A 19,061-nucleotide genomic window follows, 5' to 3' on the forward strand; every position below is an offset into this window, starting at 1 on the left:
AATACCTTCTCAGGAGTTCTTCTAGAGAAAGATATTCTGACAGTCCCACAGCTCCAAAGAACATTCTGAAGCATTATTGTTAACTGTTTTGCAAGATTCTCATCATAGGGACAGTTTCCTGTGAGAGAGATAGTCGTGTAAGATCAAGTGATAAGGTATAATCAGGGATGTACAGAAACATGAAAACTTGAAACAGGGGATTCGTATATAACCAGACTAATGTAACAAAATCAGCTTTAAGAATCAAAGAATGAATAATTAAATATCAAACAAAAGTAAGATTCTAACATTAAAAAAAAAAAACACCGATCAGAGCAAAATTAATCAACTCAACCTCTGACCTTTCAGCTATGCCTTGAGGCTTAAACATATAGGGTTAGGGTACGCAATTGCTGCCGTTACAAATTATGTTCTTGTATCATTTTTGAGCCTTCATTATGTAAGGGATCAAGCTAGAGGGAAGAAAACAGGGGAAGAATTTATTTGACATGACATTTTTCCAACAGATTTTTGCAACACTCTAACTAAACCCCAAAAATCCATCAGAATGATATCTTCTACGCCTAACACATCTCAACCTCTAAGATCAAAACATATTACTAGTACTATAGCATCAGGTGCATTCAAACATGTTAATATCAATTTTCAACAATTTGAACAAATACTATAGGAATTGCACTAAAAGTTCCTTAATGCAATACAAATTACTTGTAGGTCCACCAACATTAACCACAAGCAAAGGCTTCGGCAAAGTTCCTAACTCATCATGCCAGGCAGAAGCAGCAATCCTAAGGGTAGCCGAATCCGCTTGATGAAGAGCTCCCACAGTAAGAACCTTGAGGGGGGGGGGGTGGAGGTAAGCTTCTCAATAAGCCAAAAAGTAAAATATTCTGTAGAGACGGAAACCATAAAATGCTATCTCAGGCAAGAGCCCACATCATAACGATTGTGCAACCATAGAACCTACCACATTGCTTCCAGGTGGTTCTTGTGGAGTAACCCACCTCCGCAGAAACCAAGGAATTTGCTGTTGGGCATGAGGAGTCAGGGGATAGTAATCATGGTGAGGAGTGATCACAAGATCAAACCTATTCAAGTCGCATCTAGGATGTTGTATCTGAAATAGTTATCTGAGTGTTAGAAAAGCAACAAAACACATGCCTTTCAATAACCATGGTGACTGCTGGTAAAAAGCCAAAAGGAGGCAAATAATTAATAATGCAAAATCAGAACAAGAAATTCATGTTACACCTCAAAAGCTGCAAAATAGCCTAGAGGTGGATCGTTGTGTTTATTAAGGGGTGGGAGACAACAGGTATTTATTAATAAACAAGAAGGTAATAAATTTCCAGTTAATCTTTAGCATTCTAGGACTGAGACCTCTAAATCTTATCACAAAGAGCATCAAATGCAGAGAAAACGGTCACGGAAATTGATTGGAGCACTTAAAAATTATATGATAAAGAACCAAAAAGAATAAGTGAAAGGTTTGACCTGAACAACAAACACATTTTCTGGAGCTAAACGTTTAATGGAGCCAGCAACAGAGATAGTATCTCGTCCAGATGCAACCACTAGCAAAGGGCCATCCCTAGGGAGAGAATGATAAAAAGGGATAATTGAAACAATGGCATTTCTTTGAGGAATTCAGTAACGCTAAAGAAATTAATGTAGGCACTGATGGCTTCCCTTCATAGGTGTCTATTAGCCGTTTTTGTTTCTTACAGAGCTTACCCGTATCCTATGCAGATGAAATTTAAATGCAATCTAGAGAAGTTTAAAAGACAAGCATATCCAGAAAAAGATGACGACATACTTTTCAAACGTTTCGCGGGCCATCCTTGCAATTTGCGGAGCGTCAGCTTCTAAAATGCTAGATAAGCCTGAAATAGCCATCATTTAAAGGAGAAATCACATTAGTTCAACTTGCAGCATAAAGAATAAATTTTTTTGAAGTGATCAGCAAGCATTACCAATCTTCTCAGCAGGAAAGACAGACGGTTTATTTGATATTTGAAACCGTGAATTGCCATATAATTGCCTCATGAAGTTGTCTAACTTTTTATGGATGGAAACTGGAAGCCAATGGAGCCACTTGTTAATTCCTCCCCTGGGCCTCGTAACACGCTGCATAAACAACACCCGCCGGAATTTTCTTTTCAATCAAACATAACCTGAGATTCAATAATTCCTACGGGAGGCATGAAATCCACTTGTATTGAATTAAAAGCTTACATATAAGGAGTGGCGATTGGAGAGACCGAGAGCACGAATCAAACCAATGCTCTGATTCTCGGCGCCGGCGAAACCATTGCCAATGACAACGGCTTGTCTGATAGCACCATAGACCCCACCGTCGAAGGTCTCGGCCATGCCCGGGAACCCGCTGGATGGTTCGGGAAACCTGACAGGTCTCATCGCTTTTTGGCCTTGGCCATTCAGTTGCAGATGCTTAATTCAAAGCAGAAGAACATCAGAAAATTAATTCTTCGTTGTCCACTAGGCCATTTACAAAGCGTCGACGCTTAGATGGGCCTTAAGACAGAAACAAAACCATATGGACCTTTTCAGGCCTGATTGGAGCATGGCCTGCACCTTCTTTTTTCAGATGAACAGCATAAAGTTTTCTTTTGACCGGCTGATGAGCTGCATAAATTATTATTATGATTACATGAATGGTGCAATTTTTCCAGATTTTATAATGTTGGTACAGATACAGACACATTGGTATAGAAATTTGATTGACTGTTGACAAAAAGAAAAAAGATATGGATATTTCATGATTGCAAATATAATAATAATAATACACACACATATATAATATGTTTGTATACATTTAATGAAAATAAGAATTAAAGATGCAACTAGTGGGACAATTAGGTCAAGGGAAAGGGGTTTTGTTTTGTTTTGTTTTTTTTTTTTTTTCGTGTTTTGCCAACAGAGTCGAGGGACATTATGAGAGAATTATAATAATAATAGGCCTCTAGAAAAATTATCGATGGATATCGACGCAGGCAATAAGTCGAGAAAACAAAGCCGGGGTGACCAACGCGCGAGGAACTCCCAGTTCTGCTCTTTGTTCCGTTTGATTGCTTAACCCAAAAATTTTCTTCCGTTGCTTGCAAGAGAGACAGTCCCCATCTCAAGCATGGCGATGACAATTCACGGTACTCGCTCTGAATTTTTACTTCTACTCAAAGTATCTATTACGTATTTATTATTGATCTCTTGCCACGATCCTTTTATAACCCGAATCATGTCCCAATTACTTTCAATGTTTGGTTAGTTAACTTTAATTGTTGCGCCGACTTGGGCTGAAATCATTGAACAGAAAGGATCGAGCTGAATATCGATGATAGTTGGTAATTGGATTAGAGTTTTAATTGGTAGAATTCAAGTGGAAAGAACCTTGTCCTTTCTATCAAAATTCTGACGGGGATTATTTCGGGTATGAGAGACTAACCTGTCCGTTCTGTTCGTCTTGTTTGAAAGGGAACTTACTCCAACGAGGGAGAATCCCACGAGGTTTTCACGAATTTATTTTAGGGTTTTCTTAATAGGATTAAAAGGGAGGGTAGAAAATGGGAGAATAAAAGTAAGGGATGAATTTAAATCTTATTCTGATACAACCGAACCACTTTATATCCATAAGCATATATCTTAACTTATTTCAAATACAATTAAGTTGTGCCTAGAAACCTGAGGAATGCATGTAAAGTGTAAATCATACATCCTTCACTAAATTCAAGAAAAGTAAAAAATGAAGAACAGAAAACGGTGTAATTCATGTAAACTTGGATGTTAAGATCAGAGGTTGTGGATCTGCCCTTGCATGTGTTTACCACCATCCAATAAAAAGACACGGCTGTGAGCATATTATTGTGTTAATTTGTAAGAAAAGGGACTGTCACACATTACATGGCTGTGTAACCGAGAATGACAGAGAGAAGGAGTAGGCAGAATCAATTTTTTATATAATATAAGTACAGATAATAATTTCTTTCAAATACAGTATATATGTTTTGGCTGTTATGGCAGGCCACTCTATCACATATAATATCATGGCATATGTACCTTTAAATTATATTACTTTGATGAAATATATGCAGTATGCTGTGTTTCATGTTAAACGCTTATACTTAGCAAGAATCCTTTTTCAATCTACTGATGATCTTTTCTGATACTGGTTATGTCCTGAAATCTGGTGTTACAAATTTGTGTTCTGCGATGCGCAAATGGTGCTCCTTTTTACAGTGTAAGTTTGAACTGAGTTCTATGAACTTTGCATTAATTTGCATACAAGGAAAATTTCTAACTATATGTTTTTTTAACATGCAGCCTTGCTGGCCTGGCATTCATGTTTTCAGCTAGCATTTTGCTACAGATTCTGGTACGTTGTCCGTTTTGCATAATGATATACTCGTTGAACATGTGCTAGTGTTAAATGCTTCAAATTTCTTAAGCAATGCCTGCCTTTTGTTTTGCTGAAAATGCCACTTTCGAGTTAGGTTTGAACAGCTTACAAGCACTTCAACTTCATTCTACTTGTTTCCACTTTCCAGTAAAATTTTAAATTCAACACTGATGGTTTACTGGATGAATTGGAGATGAATTATGATAATTTACTATAAGAAAAGGATTTGCCAGGTATACATCACGTGACTGCCTAAACTGTGCAGTTGAAGAATTGAAGAATTTACATAATGAAGTCGTAAGGTAGATAATATGAACAGATTGTTGTCCTAACAGATGCGTCAGATTAGCCATAAATGCTGAAATTTGGTTATCTTTCAAATCTGCAGAAACTCATTTGTACTCTGTTTTAAGTGTCATAAATAATTCATGGTTTCATTTTGATTCAAGTTTTGTAATGTACTTAATGATGACATCAAAGAATCACTTGACTTTAAGCTGGAGTTTTGAACAAGGGTCTGCACAAAATGAATTTTCGATTGATACAAAATCCTTACAATAATATCTTTGTCATGAATAACTCTTAGTCACTCTGAGAAAAGCTTGAAAACTCCAAGGGAGACTGTATGATAATTTATAACAAAATCCAATAATAAAAATTTGATCAGCTTCTTGACATCTGAAATTCAGTAGCGTTCATTCTGAATACCTAACCAAAAGAATATCAATGCAAAGCTGATTTCATATTGGCTAGCAAATATGAAATAAATCACACCTAGAAATCCTTACTTGACTATTCATTGTCCCAACTCGCAAGTCGTTTCCAGTGATGATCTAAAGTCAATTTGGAACCTATGTTAGCTCCACGTCTCAAGCTAAGTACGCCTTCCAGTAATCATGTAGGATTGAGAGTCTGATATTACGGCCTTCCATACATGAGAATTAATATTTTACACTTGGTACTCCAACATGGTGTTCTTCGTTTCTATATGGGGTGGGAATGGGCTACATCCGTTGTCTTTACCAAGATAAGCACTTCCATGGGTTCACAATGTAAGTTACTTAATATCAAGGAAATCCAATTTTTTGTTTCTAAATCTCATGAAATATTTATTTGTTTTTTCAGCTTTGTCCTTGTTCAACATCCACAATTTCCCACGCAAATTACTTTAACCCACATTAATCAACATATGGATTAACATGGAGAAATATAACTACAAAACGTCCTACATTTTGGACCAACAATAGCCTGTAGAAGATGTATTTAAATGGAGCTTTTGGTGTCCTTTGCTATTTTCAATTACGAAATGAGCAATGGATCATCAGACTGAATATGGAACGCCAAAGTGCCTTATTGGAATCTATCAAATCCATTTTTTGACCCCCCGGGGGATTGATCTGGCAATCACTCATCCCCACGTTCTAGTCTTAGAAAGGTTCATTGGAGCCAACACCACCCTATAGTATAACCTTTGGGTGCAAATAAAGATTTGTAAAAAGAGCAGATGAGGGACATTTTGTGGTGGTTCCCTATAGTTCACCAAAAAAAAAAAAAATCTCAACATCTTGCTTGTATTAAGTGTATTCTGTTTGCTTTGGCAGGCTTGTGCAATATACAGCAATTGGTGGCCCATGTTGTCAGGTAAGCTGGGGTAGTATTAGCTGGAAGTTCTCCCCCTCTCCCCTCTTTTTTTCCATTCAGATTTGTTGGCGCTAGAAAAGTTGTGGTATTAATGTGTTGCTTCTGCAGCTCTTATGTATGTGCTGGTACCCATGCCCTGTCTATTTTTTGGAGGCGGGTCCACTCAATTTCTGATGAGCCGTGATGGTGGGGGGTTAGTTTTTCTGTTGACCTAAACAGCTAAAAGATTTTTCTGTATCTGCTGCTTTTTTAGCTACTGCTCTCTAACTGTTGTTCATCCCCTTTTTAATTAGCTGCTACGGTCTCATGTCTTTAAAAGCTATTTGATCAGTGAAAAGATGAAGCCGATTCATTATCCGTGGGTCAAACTCTATATTTTTTTGGTCAGCAAGTATATAACTATATATTACTGATGATATGTGGATGTTCATTTGCAGCTGGATAGACGCCGCAAAATTTTTGACAGGAGCATCAGCTGTTGGAAGCATAGCTATTCCTTTAATCCTTAAGCATGCCCAAATGATTGAGACAGGAGCCATGCTCATTGAGCTTGTTTCTTTCTTTATCTTCGTATGTACCGTCCTGTGTTTCCATCAAGCTAACCTGGATGATGATTGGTAAATATCAAGTATCGTAGTTGCACCCAGCTAACTATCTATATGTGTTAAGAAAGAGAAGACAAGCTGTAAAGCTGTAATCTGTATCGTGGGGATTCAGCAGCACATGGGAAAATGTAATCTGTAAAGCTGTTTAACGAATATCTGAGACTGAGACGCACGTCGATTCAGTCGGTGATTCTTTTTTATATATATAATAACTTTCTTTCATGTTTTATCACGTATCTCTGTTTCGTTCTTTATTATTATTATTTCTAACTATCAGATGCCTGTAGTGTTGCCTGGTTGAGGAACTTCTTTCGTGCGGGTGTTGCAAATTCTCACCGCACATATTGGGACACAGGCATGAGTCTCTAAATTGTCGAAAATTTCTCAACAATCAATTTTATCTTCTTTCATTCTCTCAAATGTATTATACAAGACACTCGAGTGACTATTTTCTTTTAATTATTTCTTATTCAATGGCGTAAAAGATCTTTTGCATTCATAAAATCGTCTTTTGCTTTTTATAATTTTGTTCTAGGTGTTAGTCGAGACCTTAGCTTTTTATTTGGTAGAAAGTGAGTAATTAACAGTCCAGATGGCAAAATTTAAAACAGAAAGAAACCGCAAATCATGAAATCTCTGAAGGATCCATCTTAACACAGAGACCTAGCTCCTCTTCTCACGGACGATACGCAGCGGACGTGCTGCTGCCTGTTAGAGATGAAACAATTTGATAAATGAGAATGAACATGACGGCTTTGTCGTAGGCCATCCAAAAACATTAGCACATCCGTAAGAACTCTTATAATAGTTGTTAGTTCAAGCTTTGACTATAGGTTTCAATGGGGTCTTTAGTTCACGTGGACTCCTGTTTCTATTTATCTGCGCCTTGTGCATCTGACGCTAACAAATTAACAGACGGTGTTGCAAAATGACAAAAACAGGTGTATGATCTATGATGTCCCCCACTTCAGCTTCAGGAACAGGTACGCAGCGACGGGAATATCCGTCTCCTGCTTCTTGTCGTTCGGCGCCAGCCTCCTACTAGCACTGACACAAATCAACCTTCCCACCACGTGAAACAAGCTTCTAGTCCTAATTATAGGTCTTTGTTTGGTTTAAAGGGAGAGGAGGAAACAAAAAAAGAGAGAGGGGGCATCTCCCAAATTAAAGGGAGAGATTTGGAAGGAAGGGAGGAGAAAATTTTAAAAAATCTCTCTTCCCCTCCGCCTTACCAAACAAGAAGAGGAGAGATCCTCCCCTCCAACCAAACACTATTTAAATTTTCTGTTTTCATCCGTCAAGCAGCGCAGGCAACAAGTCCACGAGCTCCCTCCACCAGAGTTAGCAACATAGCTTCCTCCCGCTGGAAAATAGTTATTTTCTCTTTATAGATTACATAATTAATATGCTTATCAGTTTATTTTATTAACGATGATATTAGTATAAATCACGATTAATTAACAATTAATAAATAATAGAAATCCTACTGTTTATGTCCTCGTGTCAATTGTTTCAGAATCAGTAAATCGACATGCCAGTCATTAATGGTGCATCCTTTATATAAAAGCAGATGATTCTCAGGCCCAACAACCCTAAACTTTCCACTTCTTCCTATTTTCTCTAATTCTCTTAAATCCAAATCACCTAGAGACTAGTGAGGCTAAACATCTTTATCTGAATTCTAAGCTACCGTATCGTTGAAACTATTGAACTTCACTCATGGAGGATATAACCGAAAAGGGGAATAACAAAACAAAATATCACAAAACTCCAGACAGCTGATTAGTCAAGGAATTCCTGAATGCGTGTCTGTTGTTATGCATAACAGAGATTTATTTTTTCGCACTGTTTAGTTTTATTTTGTAATCAAATTATTGCTTGCGTTTTTTAATTTAAAAAAAAAAACAAAGAAAGAAATCATGTTTTGCGCCAACTAGCGTTCTTAACCTGGCGAAGATCCCTCCTTTGAGGGTTCTCTTGACCCCCTCCAGCATTGAAAAAGTGGTCTTCGGTGATGCACCAGATCCCCTAGCGATGATTTTATGCGGCGGTAACATCTCATCGTCATCTACGATGTCGTTATCCACGAAAACCAGCTTATTGTTCTGCCGCCTTGACATGGCCCGGTTCGAAAGCACTGAATTTCACCGGAGCCGATTACTGAAATTGCAGACCTGGCACGGACATTGAGAATCACTCCGTGACATGCGCATTTTGAGCCGGCGGCCTCGGTACAAACCCGTAGTCTCCGACGTGGTAACTACGTTCGATTAATAAATCGACGGTGCCCGAGCTTTTTGGGCGACCGAAAGTTAGGCGCCGCTTTCTGTCTACCATCGTGGATATGGAGCGCCCATTTTTGCTTTCAGCGACGTTGCCAGACCAAAAAAGCTCAGCTTCGTTTAACTCATAGCCGCTGTTGACATTAGACGGCGGTGAGAAGGTGAAGATTCCAAATAATTGGTCAGACGAGGAAGGTGATCGGGGGGAAGTTGTCTTATGGGGTCCATTTCATTAATTTGTCGATAAGTTTTGGTATGAAGATGCCAAGGTTGAGTGAAGTGTCCGAAGAAGATGGGAAGAAAAGGATAAAATAACTAGCGATGTGGCGGAGTGTCGCTTATAGATAAAGGAACAAAGAGCTACCAAAGTAAAATAGAAAAAAAAAAAAAAGACAACACAAAAACAAGAAAGAAGAAGAAGAAGCTCAGAATATGCCACTTGTGGGATTCTAGTGGTCACATTAGGCGCTTTCCCTTCTGATTCGGAACGTGGTCTTTCTTTGACATTGAGTGTGTTTGGATAACTTTTCAATTTAAGTTGGGATGGCACAAATCTAGGTTGAGATGTTCAACGTCCTTAAAAACTTGTTTGGAAAAAAAAAAAAAAGAGAGAGAACAAGCGATGGCTTCTTAACGAGTGTTATTGCTGAAGCTGGAAAAAGGAGCTTCCTAACGTGCGTTGGAGATTTGGTGGGTGAAAATCTTCTCTCTCCAGACTATCTACATAGCACGCACACTCCCAATCCCCTCTCATCTCCTTGCTTTGCTTGAAGCTCTTCACCTCCTTCTCCACGCTATCACTCTGATTGTCCATTGTGCTCACCATCGTTGCCATCCAAGAAGGTCTTTTGTCGTCTGTGTTGCTCACTGTCAAGAGTTGATAGCTTCTCTGTGGCAAGCTTAAATGTCTTTCTCATAATCATGCTATTCACAACTCCAGCTCTTTTTCTTCTTCATCTTCCCCCTCACTTAGGAGCTTGTGTGCTGTGGTCACCCGACTGCCCTGTTATTTCAGTTGTGTTTTAAGCTTTACTGCTCCGTTTGCTTCTTCTGGCGTCGTCTTGCCAGTTCTGCGTTCTGAGGAAGAAGAAAGGGATGACCAAGGAGGAATAAATATAATTATAAATATATTAGAATATAATTATAATTATAATATTATAATAATTTATCCATTTTTAAATATTCTATTCCAAATTATAATATTATAAGATAAGAAATTTAGAATTTAAAATATAAAATATCTGGAATATATGTAAAATTTATGAAGATAAGAAAGAATCTAAAATATTTAGAACAAATAAATAAAAATCATAACAAAAATATCGCAATATAACATTATAATTTTATAATGTTCAGAATATGTTTTATTTTTATTGTATAAGTTTAATATTTTATTTGCTAAAAAATATATATCATATTTATTTAAATTTATAAATTTATTTCAACTTTTTATAATTGAGCATTTTGAATTTTATCATTTAATTTTACAACCTGTAATGCCTTTACTGATATTATTATTAAACCTTCTACACAATCCACTAATTCAACTTACAATACTTTGAGAGTTTGGAATCCTAAAACAAAACATTTCTAAAACCATTTCTTGAAATACTCCAGTTGCAAAACATTACACAGCAAAAGCATTAAGCATAACCACATCAAAATCAACATGAAAACATAATCAAATTAACCAAACTAAGCCAAAATATGGGTCATACGCTGCGATTCGTGCCACATACACCTGGCATAGAGACATAGCTCTTATGCTCTGTGCCATGCGTTGTGGCATGTTGTCCCATGTTGACATAAGCATCGCGGCATACACCTCAAATTTTGCTATTAAATTACAAAATTTGATGCCAACTTTAGATGTGCACCATTTTTTCATTCAATGTTCAATTGAGGCAAGTATCTACGTGAAGCTTATTTCATAATCTATCTAATGACACCATTTTGTTTAAATCCGATATCTTGTTCAAAAATTAGACACTCAAGTGTATTTTGACTGTTTTTTGCCAAAATTTACCACTTAAGTTTTTTTAAATGAAACCACATGTCATTAGCCATTATTAAATAGATAAATAATACTTGATTGAGTAGTTATATAACCAATATTGCCCATGTACACACGATTGGCCATTCAATTGTTCCTTTTTTACAAAAACTTGGGCATTAGCACTATTTCTCATTTCATTCCACATAAATGGCCAAATTAACCAGGGGTAAGTTCAAAATCTCAATAACTAATATAGCTCATTTAATGTTCATCAATATAAATAACCATGTCGAAGTAAGGAAATCAAAGTATAATATATATATATATATATATTATATATAGCTTTTCTTATCTCTTTATAAACCTTTTTCCCATATTTTTGCACATTAGCATAATCATCTATCCACCAATCCTTTAAAGCTTCCCAAGACAAAATTATAGGCTTTACTGAATCAATCACTCATTAACCCGAGTACACTTTTGATGGTAGAAATACTGAGCCAAACATAATCTATCCCACATACAGGCTATAGTTTTCCTCATTTCACACACTTGTGATAGAAGTATCGTTGACTTCTAACTACACTCTAACAAGTACTAGGGAGTTGCCAAATTGTCGGATGTCCTATAGTAACAGTCTTAATATAATATTATATTAGATTATTCATGGTACCAGCCTATAAAATGCTGCATCGAATTTCCTATGGTGCCATCTTGACTATATGAATTTGTTTTCTCACATCTCCACACACACACATCCACACATATACATTGGGTGAAATCCCACTCCCATAATCATAGTTTTCATACCCACTCTACTATTTTTCCTCATTCACAAACTTTACACACATAAAATACACACGTACGCACGCACAACATAGATATAAACATGTCAAATAAAGCTTGAAATCATCAAACTTTCATTTCACAAATCAGTTTCATGCTAAACCCATTTACATTGTTAAATCATGCATAAAAACTCACTAAACAACGAATGCATAGTTATACATTTATTTATACACAACTATAATAGCTAATAAAAATGACAACCTATGTGATTACACTAACCCTTTTGTCTGATAGAAAGAGTTACCCGTGTCCCAAAACCTCACTCAAACTCTTTTTCGCAACTCCAACACATCACACACAAGAGTCTACACAATTGAGGCACCTAAAGTCAATTGCTTTATTGACTAAAAGTGCCTATTACAGCAATTAAGCACCTAATAGCTATCATTTTCCTTATTCATGTTCATTCACGCATACTACGACCAATTACCACTCATTACAAAAACTATTATACTTACCATCATATTTCTTCCATTACTCTTTCTTTAGATTGGGTTAACTTAGGTCTATAGCCTTAAAACTTTATCGTTCTGACTCAAACAAGTCACAAAGGTTTAGTTTAACCCTAGAAAACTTTTTTATTATTATAGGGTAAGAAATCAATTCCTTATAACTTTCAAATTCAATTTCTCAATAGTTTAAACTAAGAAAAAATAGGGTAGAATTGGATATTAAGGTAGTTAGAGACTTACCCAATAAGTAATAAGTTAAAAACGTCATTCTTGCTCCAAAGATTGCTTGCCTTAACAGAGGTCTCCTTCTTCTCCATGACTGAACCTCTTTCTTTGGCTTCTCTTTTTATTTTTCATGAGCTATCATGTCCTTATTTACCAAGTTTCTGCACCATGCACCGCGGCACATCCAGCTTTAGCCACAGTGTATAGCATAGTGAGAGAAATTTCTTATTGCCCTCACACGCTATACTTTATAATGCCATTTCCCACTCAAATCTATTCACATAACATCCCAATGAGTCAATACAATATTCCACTAACCACAATTCTAATCTCATATTAAATAACTAATTTAATCCCTAATCAGTGTTAATGTAGAAATAAAAAATTTAGGGTGTTACACAACTGACTCTTACTGCACCCTCCCCAAACAGGTGGAAACGTTTGAAAGGCAAGTGGAAATGAGATAAACCTGATAGGCGTAGAAACAATAGTACTAGTAGTAGTCAAAGAAGAAAAGGAGAAGTAACAGAGGAATCAGAGCTCGGAGCAAGTTGATTTAAGGGGGGTGTGGTGGTAAGAGTTGGTGATCTTGGTAGTAGCAGCCAACTCTTGATTGTACTAATCAAAAACTTGCATCTCTTCTTCACCAATTCCACTTCTAGAGTGAAGGTACCAAAATTTAGAAGTGGAGGTCCTAATAATGGGTGAGTAGCTACAAATGCTTATCTACCATCATCGTCGTTCAAGAAAATTTGGTAATGGATAATTATTGAGTTTGATGTTAGCCTGGGCTCGATCCACATAGAGCTCAATGCTAGGGTTAATGGTGATGGTCGATGGCATGAGTGAGGAGGAATACGACGAGCTTGTAGAAGGCACAAGGAGAGAGAAAAAATCAATGAGGGGAGGACAAGCTCGTAAAAGAAGTAGGGGTAGAGAAAAGAAATCGATATGGGGGAGGGCAATCTTGGTATTTTGTTATTTCAAACTTTTGCCTAGTGTTATATAAAAGGATGAGACTGGGGGGCATTTTTGGTGATTCACTGTTTATCTGGACACTCCAAATTAATAAAGGTATTAGATTGATTGATTCTTGTTGGCAAAGAACATTTTATCACACTTTTAATTATAAAATTTATTTTCATGCTTATTTTAATCTTGTATATAAGCTATTTCTTAAAAAATAATATTTTTATAAATCACTTGGAGTAACAATGAATCTTTTACCTTTTTACAGTTTTCTATGTATGTAGAAAAACTTGCATAAAAATAAAGTGTTTTTAGAAATATGTATTTGATAAAAAAATTTAAAAAATGTATTTTTTTTCATATATAATTATTAATTAAACTGATTTAATATTTCTGCGATTTGGATACAATTTACATTACATCATTGCTAACTTGATTTCCTATCTAAGAAGTAATTTGATAAACTTACGGATGGTATATTGCTAGTAGTAAAATTTAATCTATTAATTTTTTTTTTCATCAATGTTATTCGAAATTTATGACAAGTCTAAAACCCTATTAAAACTATTCCCAGCCGTTCAGTAGGATTAGACCAGGTAACAAGTTTTAAGTCCATTAGCCCATTCAAATAATGAGTATCTCACGTAACTTGATAATAACACTCTGTTTAATTGAACAGCAATAAAATATTTTATCATATAATATTAAAAAAAATAAACCTCAAAATTCTAAAAGGGACAGCATGAGTAATGAATGTTTTGTAGCGGGGATTGTTTTAATTTTTTTACAGACAAAATTTTAAGATGAACTAGATCCTAGAGACTTATTAGAACCAAGGCATACTTTCAGGCTTTATTTTAAATTACGAAAAAATTAATCTTTTAGTTTATCAACTTTTAATTCACTTGTAATTCAGTTAATTAATTATGACTCGCCTATGATTTAATTTCTTTACTTTTGATTCACTTATAACTTGATCTTTATTTTTTAATTTTTTTATTTGAGAAGGATAATTTTTTAAAAAATTTGAAAAATAAGGACTAAATTATAAGTGAGTCAAAAGTTGAGGGATTGAATTACAAATGAGTTAAAAGTTAAAAGTTAAATGACTAAAAGATTAATTTTTCCTTGAATTTATTTAGGGAAATATATATTGACAATTTTCAAGTATTCTTAAAATCTAACTATTATGATTGAGATACTCATTGAACTGATGTATTCCACTCACTGAATCCAAATATTCAATACTATTCATAAGGTGAAAAGAGAATTTTTTTTTTGAATTTTTGTCACAAATTTTTACTTTTACCCTCTATTAATTTTTTTTGAAAGAAAATATATCATTAAAATATGCATATTTAATATAAACAAAGCTAGGAGCTCATAGAATTTTTAGAAAGGATTAATGAATTTTGACATCTCTACTTCTAATAAAATATTTTGGCATTAACTTGTAAACATGATCAGGAAAAATGTATTCATATTCATCTTGAGTTAAAAATTGTTAGAGTAATTAATTTTTGATTTGTATATTAATGTTAACCATGTATAATTTTTTAAATATTTTATTTTTGAATTTATAAATTTTTTGTTAATATTATAAAATTTTTATTTGATTAAATTGTTGCACCCAAATTTTGAAAATGTCAATAGTACGTTTGACAATGAAAAAAATAAAAAAATGTGTACTTATAATACATACTTAATATTATTAAATCCAAGCAACTGGATTTATATAATATATATAGATTTATGTTTTTAATTAGGTTAAGATATTTATCATTTTCACGATGTATAGAATTAAAGCAGTCAAAAATACATTTATCATATTAAAAAATATTGGCTTAGACAAATATTATATTATATGCCAATTCAAATGGGGTTGGATAACAGACAATTAAGGATTAGCGCTGACTATAGTTAAAATATATAATCATAATCATAAAATAGATAGATTTTAAATATAATATAAAATAATTATATTTTATAATTATAATGATCTAAAACTATATTTTACTATACCGAAATTCAAATAAAATTGAAATATGAATATTGCAAAAGAAAATAGTTAAATTATATAATTCAAGAAATATATATCAGTCTAACATGAACAATAATTATATTTTATAATTATAAGAATGATTAGCTATAGCCAATCTAATAATAACTAGATTCTATTACTTAAAAAAATTATCGTAACAAAAATCAACTTAAAAAACAGCAGATGATTAATTCAAAAAGCACATAATCAAATCACACGAACAAAAAATTTAAATTGAAAAATTATAATTATTTAATTAGAAGATAACCCTTGACAAAAAAAAAACTGATTTTTATCTTAGTAAATGATTTCTTGGTCAAATTAAAATTATCATTATTTAATTAGAGGAAATTGTCCTTTTTTGAATTTTCTTTTTTCATCAAAAATAAAATAAAATGGCGTGGTCCACCAAGGACCCATGAAACCCTAGAAATCTTACTATAAAACCTTGGGCCTCGAATCCCACCTGTGGAGGCAACTAGAGCAGAGAGGAGTCTGAGGGCCAAGATGCAGATCTTTGTCAAAACCCTAACAGGGAAGACCATAACTCTCGAGGTCGAGAGCAGCGACACTATCGACAATGTCAAAGCCAAGATTCAAGATAAGGAAGGTACTCTTTTTAAGTTTTCAACCCATCATCCGTTTAAATTTGAAGTTGCCTGAGCTATTCAATGCAAATATATATTATTTGAATTATTCAGGCATTCCACCGGACCAGCAGCGTTTGATTTTTGCTGGAAAGCAGCTTGAAGATGGCAGAACTTTAGCTGATTACAACATTCAAAAGGGTCGGTAGCTGAACTTGCACTTTATATATATATATATATATATATTTTTTTTAATCAATAGTTTATTTATTGATGTTTTCTTCAGAATCCACGCTTCATCTTGTACTGAGGCTTCGTGGCGGTATCATAGAGCCTTCTTTGATGGCTTTGGCTCGCAAATACAATCAAGACAAGATGATCTGCCGCAAGTATGTGTCAGTTTATTCATTCGTTTATTTTGCTTCATTGAAAATGCCATATAAGACAGTTCCTTACGTGCCTGCCTTCCCATTTTTCTCTGTCCGTGCAATTCATGCGTTACATTTTTGCTGTCCTGAAGGAGCGATGTTTCTCGAATGCCTAGTCCTGTATTGTTTGTCTATCACATTTGGTCGCGTTTGGAGGAATAATTTTGAAGAGATTTATCCATTTGTTTTATAGCTAGGTACGATGAGTTTAGTTTGTCACTTCTCATCCAAATGGGAGTTACTTGACGATCGCCTAGCATCTTTTGCTGTATAGAAGTGCAAAAGAGGGATTGGTTGCTCCCAATATATTGAATTCCATCTCCAACTTTGTCAACTGAGTTCATTCACTTGCAGTTGATTTTCATGGGTGGTACATTGTAATATTGATTTTTTAACTATTAGTGTCAAGCATAAACTCCAGAGCACACTCTGTTCGCTCCAAGGAAGCCTGAGGATTTAATAGCTGTGTATCCAAGGTATCTTGATATGTTTGAGAATTGTGCTGTCCCACTTTTTAGTCCCAAAAAAAAAAGAGAGAATTGTGCTGTCCACTTGTCTTGCTGTTCCTCCTCTAAATATTTAACAGGGAACTGCAAGTTGAACCCTCTCTTGCTACGGAAAGTGCAAAAGGGAGCATCCTAGTTCCAATGTCAATCTCCGTGATCTTATTCTATCAACTATGGTCCTATACTAGCAGTTGATGTTCTTACTTGTCATGGGCACAGCCTTATGCATGATTGTAATGAACAACCAAAATAGTTGCAGCGAATAAATATTGTATTTGTATTTTGTTCCTGCGGAAAGGAATTACTTGGTTTGATTCTCTATATAGTGTCTCTACTGAATTGTACGACTCTATCAATATTTATTAATTTGGCATAAAGTTAATTTTTAATTTCCCACCATCGTTACACTCTTCTGTAACTAGTTTCCTGTTATTACCTGATTAGATGCTATGCTCGTCTGCATCCAAGGGCTGTCAACTGCCGCAAAAAGAAGTGTGGTCACAGTAATCAGGTCTAGAATTTTATGCCTCTGATTTTCATCTACCTGTAATATAATCCCACATTCTTACGTCCTTTTGATAATGACTAAAAGCTGTTCATTGCTGAATTATTGCTTACCTCTTGCAGTTGAGGCCAAAGAAGAAGATCAAGTAAACCATGACTATAATACGTGAACGCAAGACCGGATTGTTGATTTTCTGGTGTTATCCAACGTTGATGGTTTTTGACTTATGTTGCTGCTTTTAATTATGTAGTGTCGGCAAAAACTATAGTGAAGTTTTTAGTATTTTTATTTTAGTTTGCAGTTCGTTATGCTCGTATTTTTATGTTCTATTCAAAATATGACTGATATTGTTTTCAAATAGAACATGATTAATCTGTGTGTATGTGACTTTGTCCAAAATCCACCTTAGTGTGAAAACATCTCCCCCATTTTATTTCTTTCAGAACTTTTCTATGCTACTAAACATAATGACTAACCTTAAACCTTAGCCCAAAGAATAGTGGAGCAGCTGCCGCCACTGATAGTCCTCGTTAGTCGCATCCCGGACTCCCAGGCAATTCCTTTTAGGCCGTGTTCCGTGTCAAAGAATTTTGAAGTTAGAAATGTAATCATAATAGGAATCCTTATCATGTGATGTTTGGTGGACAATAATCATAATTCCTGGGAATCCGAATTCAAGGAAAGAAGCCAGAATTGTATTCCATCTAGATACACATGAAATTGGCTGGATTTTATAGACTTGATCTGTAACTCCGTTCATGCCCTCCTCATTGTCACTCCACCCTTACCCTCACCCACTGGCATCCCTTTGTTATGTTGAGCAGAAAATGGAGAGCATGGCGGAAGAAGTAGCGCCTCGGAATAATGCTTCAGCCCCCTTCCCCCCCCCCCCCCCCCCGGAAAAAAAAAAAGAACTTTGGCAAAGAATGAGAATGTGGCGGCGATTCATGAAAATGGAGAGCATGGCGGGTACCCTGGAGGCAACATAGAAAAAGACAATGGCGGGTCCAGTATCGTCGTGAGCTTCTTGACCAGTGAGGATGAAGATTTCAACGCCGATAACAGAGCCAAAGCCAAGCCGGACCAGATGAGGTCCCACCAGTTAAGGCAACGTTTCATGTTGTTCTCGCTCTCCTTTTTGATCTCGTCAGTCTCAATGACGTTGTCGGATTCGCTCACCAGATGATCCTTGAGTCAAATTAACGTCCGAGAAAGTGTCGTTTTGTAGCTAGTCCAGCTCTAAAAGGATTGCTTTGGTAGGAAATCTTGATTTCTCCATTTTCCCCGGTAGCTTCTCTTGACTGTAAAGAAGGAGGATCCTCCATGAATTGGAAACCGTTATTATATTTATTGAATTTTGAAGTTGTCTTGTGATAACTTGGTGAAAGATGATGAGCAGCTTGCAATGTTAAAACTCTAGCTGGCTGGTCTAAACAAATAATCTACGGTGACAGTCTACAACACTTCCCCCCTCGTTTGACTTTTTATTTTTTTGGTTGAAGGGGGTGTTTTGGTCTTTTTTCATATTAAATATACATATTTATTAATATTAATATTATAT

At 35.4% G+C, this 19,061-nt stretch overlaps 4 protein-coding genes and 1 non-coding gene across 7 annotated transcripts in view; 3 read left to right on the forward strand and 2 right to left on the reverse strand.

Annotated features, from left to right (window-relative positions):
* LOC129305861 (mitochondrial fission protein ELM1-like) overlaps positions 1-2,636 on the reverse strand; it is a 7,103-nt gene extending 4,467 nt beyond the window's left edge. Inside the window, exons 1-7 of one of the 2 annotated variants that reach the window (XM_054946022.1) lie at positions 2,236-2,636; positions 1,974-2,127; positions 1,817-1,883; positions 1,495-1,591; positions 968-1,117; positions 709-835; positions 6-118 (exon numbers count right to left, since the gene is read on the reverse strand). In XM_054946022.1, the coding sequence (XP_054801997.1) occupies positions 6-118; positions 709-835; positions 968-1,117; positions 1,495-1,591; positions 1,817-1,883; positions 1,974-2,127; positions 2,236-2,418 (891 nt within the window). In that variant the 5' untranslated portion in view covers positions 2,419-2,636. The remainder of the gene's footprint in view (positions 1-5; positions 119-708; positions 836-967; positions 1,118-1,494; positions 1,592-1,816; positions 1,884-1,973; positions 2,128-2,235) is intronic. The other variant, XM_054946023.1, reaches the window with a different exon arrangement.
* Positions 2,637-2,978: 342 nt separating this feature from the next.
* Positions 2,979-6,896, forward strand: LOC129305866 (vacuolar protein sorting-associated protein 55 homolog). 2 transcript variants are annotated; one of them, XM_054946030.1, is made up of 5 exons: positions 2,979-3,167; positions 4,339-4,390; positions 6,016-6,055; positions 6,164-6,248; positions 6,493-6,896. In XM_054946030.1, the coding sequence occupies exons 2-5, from the start codon at positions 4,358-4,360 to the stop codon at positions 6,674-6,676; spliced, it is 342 nt and encodes a 113-aa protein (XP_054802005.1). In that variant the 5' UTR covers positions 2,979-3,167; positions 4,339-4,357; the 3' UTR covers positions 6,677-6,896. The 2 variants fall into 2 exon arrangements, with proteins under 2 accessions (XP_054802005.1, XP_054802004.1); XM_054946029.1 differs by lacking the exon at positions 2,979-3,167 and adding an exon at positions 3,185-4,255.
* A 301-nt stretch (positions 6,897-7,197) lies between these two features.
* On the reverse strand, positions 7,198-9,266 carry LOC129305867 (protein S40-7-like). Its single transcript, XM_054946031.1, has 2 exons — positions 8,608-9,266; positions 7,198-7,368 (listed from the first exon to the last, which is right to left on the reverse strand). Exons 1-2 carry the CDS (start codon positions 8,778-8,780, stop codon positions 7,311-7,313), a joined length of 231 nt encoding a protein of 76 aa, XP_054802006.1. The 5' UTR covers positions 8,781-9,266; the 3' UTR covers positions 7,198-7,310.
* Positions 9,267-15,924: 6,658 nt separating this feature from the next.
* On the forward strand, positions 15,925-17,882 carry LOC129304823 (ubiquitin-60S ribosomal protein L40). Its single transcript, XM_054944636.1, has 5 exons — positions 15,925-16,084; positions 16,176-16,262; positions 16,348-16,450; positions 17,440-17,506; positions 17,623-17,882. Exons 1-5 carry the CDS (start codon positions 15,982-15,984, stop codon positions 17,647-17,649), a joined length of 387 nt encoding a protein of 128 aa, XP_054800611.1. The 5' UTR covers positions 15,925-15,981; the 3' UTR covers positions 17,650-17,882.
* On the forward strand, positions 16,766-16,867 carry LOC129307518 (small nucleolar RNA snoR99). Its single transcript, XR_008592410.1, has one exon. It is a non-coding gene; the product is annotated as a small nucleolar RNA snoR99 (small nucleolar RNA).
* Positions 17,883-19,061: the final 1,179 nt, after the last annotated feature.

This window comes from Prosopis cineraria, unplaced genomic scaffold, assembly GCF_029017545.1.
Source record: "Prosopis cineraria cultivar Desert tree isolate PC_DT_omini unplaced genomic scaffold, ASM2901754v1 PC3, whole genome shotgun sequence".
NCBI classification, from domain to species: Eukaryota; Viridiplantae; Streptophyta; class Magnoliopsida; order Fabales; family Fabaceae; genus Prosopis; species Prosopis cineraria.

Coding starts and splice junctions, on each gene's coding strand:
- LOC129305866 (XM_054946029.1), top strand. CDS start 4,236: ATGGTGCTCCTTTTTACAGT. Junction 4,256..4,338: donor ATGGTGCTCCTTTTTACAGT/GTAAGTTTGAAC, acceptor TTTAACATGCAG/CCTTGCTGGCCTGGCATTCA. Junction 6,056..6,163: donor TTGGTGGCCCATGTTGTCAG/GTAAGCTGGGGT, acceptor TTGCTTCTGCAG/CTCTTATGTATGTGCTGGTA.
- LOC129305867 (XM_054946031.1), bottom strand. CDS start 8,780: ATGTCAAGGCGGCAGAACAATAAGCTGGTTTTCGTGGATAACGACATC. Junction 7,369..8,607: donor AAAGGAGGGATCTTCGCCAG/GTTAAGAACGCT, acceptor CATCTCTAACAG/GCAGCAGCACGTCCGCTGCG.
- LOC129304823 (XM_054944636.1), top strand. CDS start 15,982: ATGCAGATCTTTGTCAAAACCCTAACAGGGAAGACCATAACTCTCGAG. Junction 16,263..16,347: donor TGATTACAACATTCAAAAGG/GTCGGTAGCTGA, acceptor TGTTTTCTTCAG/AATCCACGCTTCATCTTGTA. Junction 16,451..17,439: donor GACAAGATGATCTGCCGCAA/GTATGTGTCAGT, acceptor TTACCTGATTAG/ATGCTATGCTCGTCTGCATC.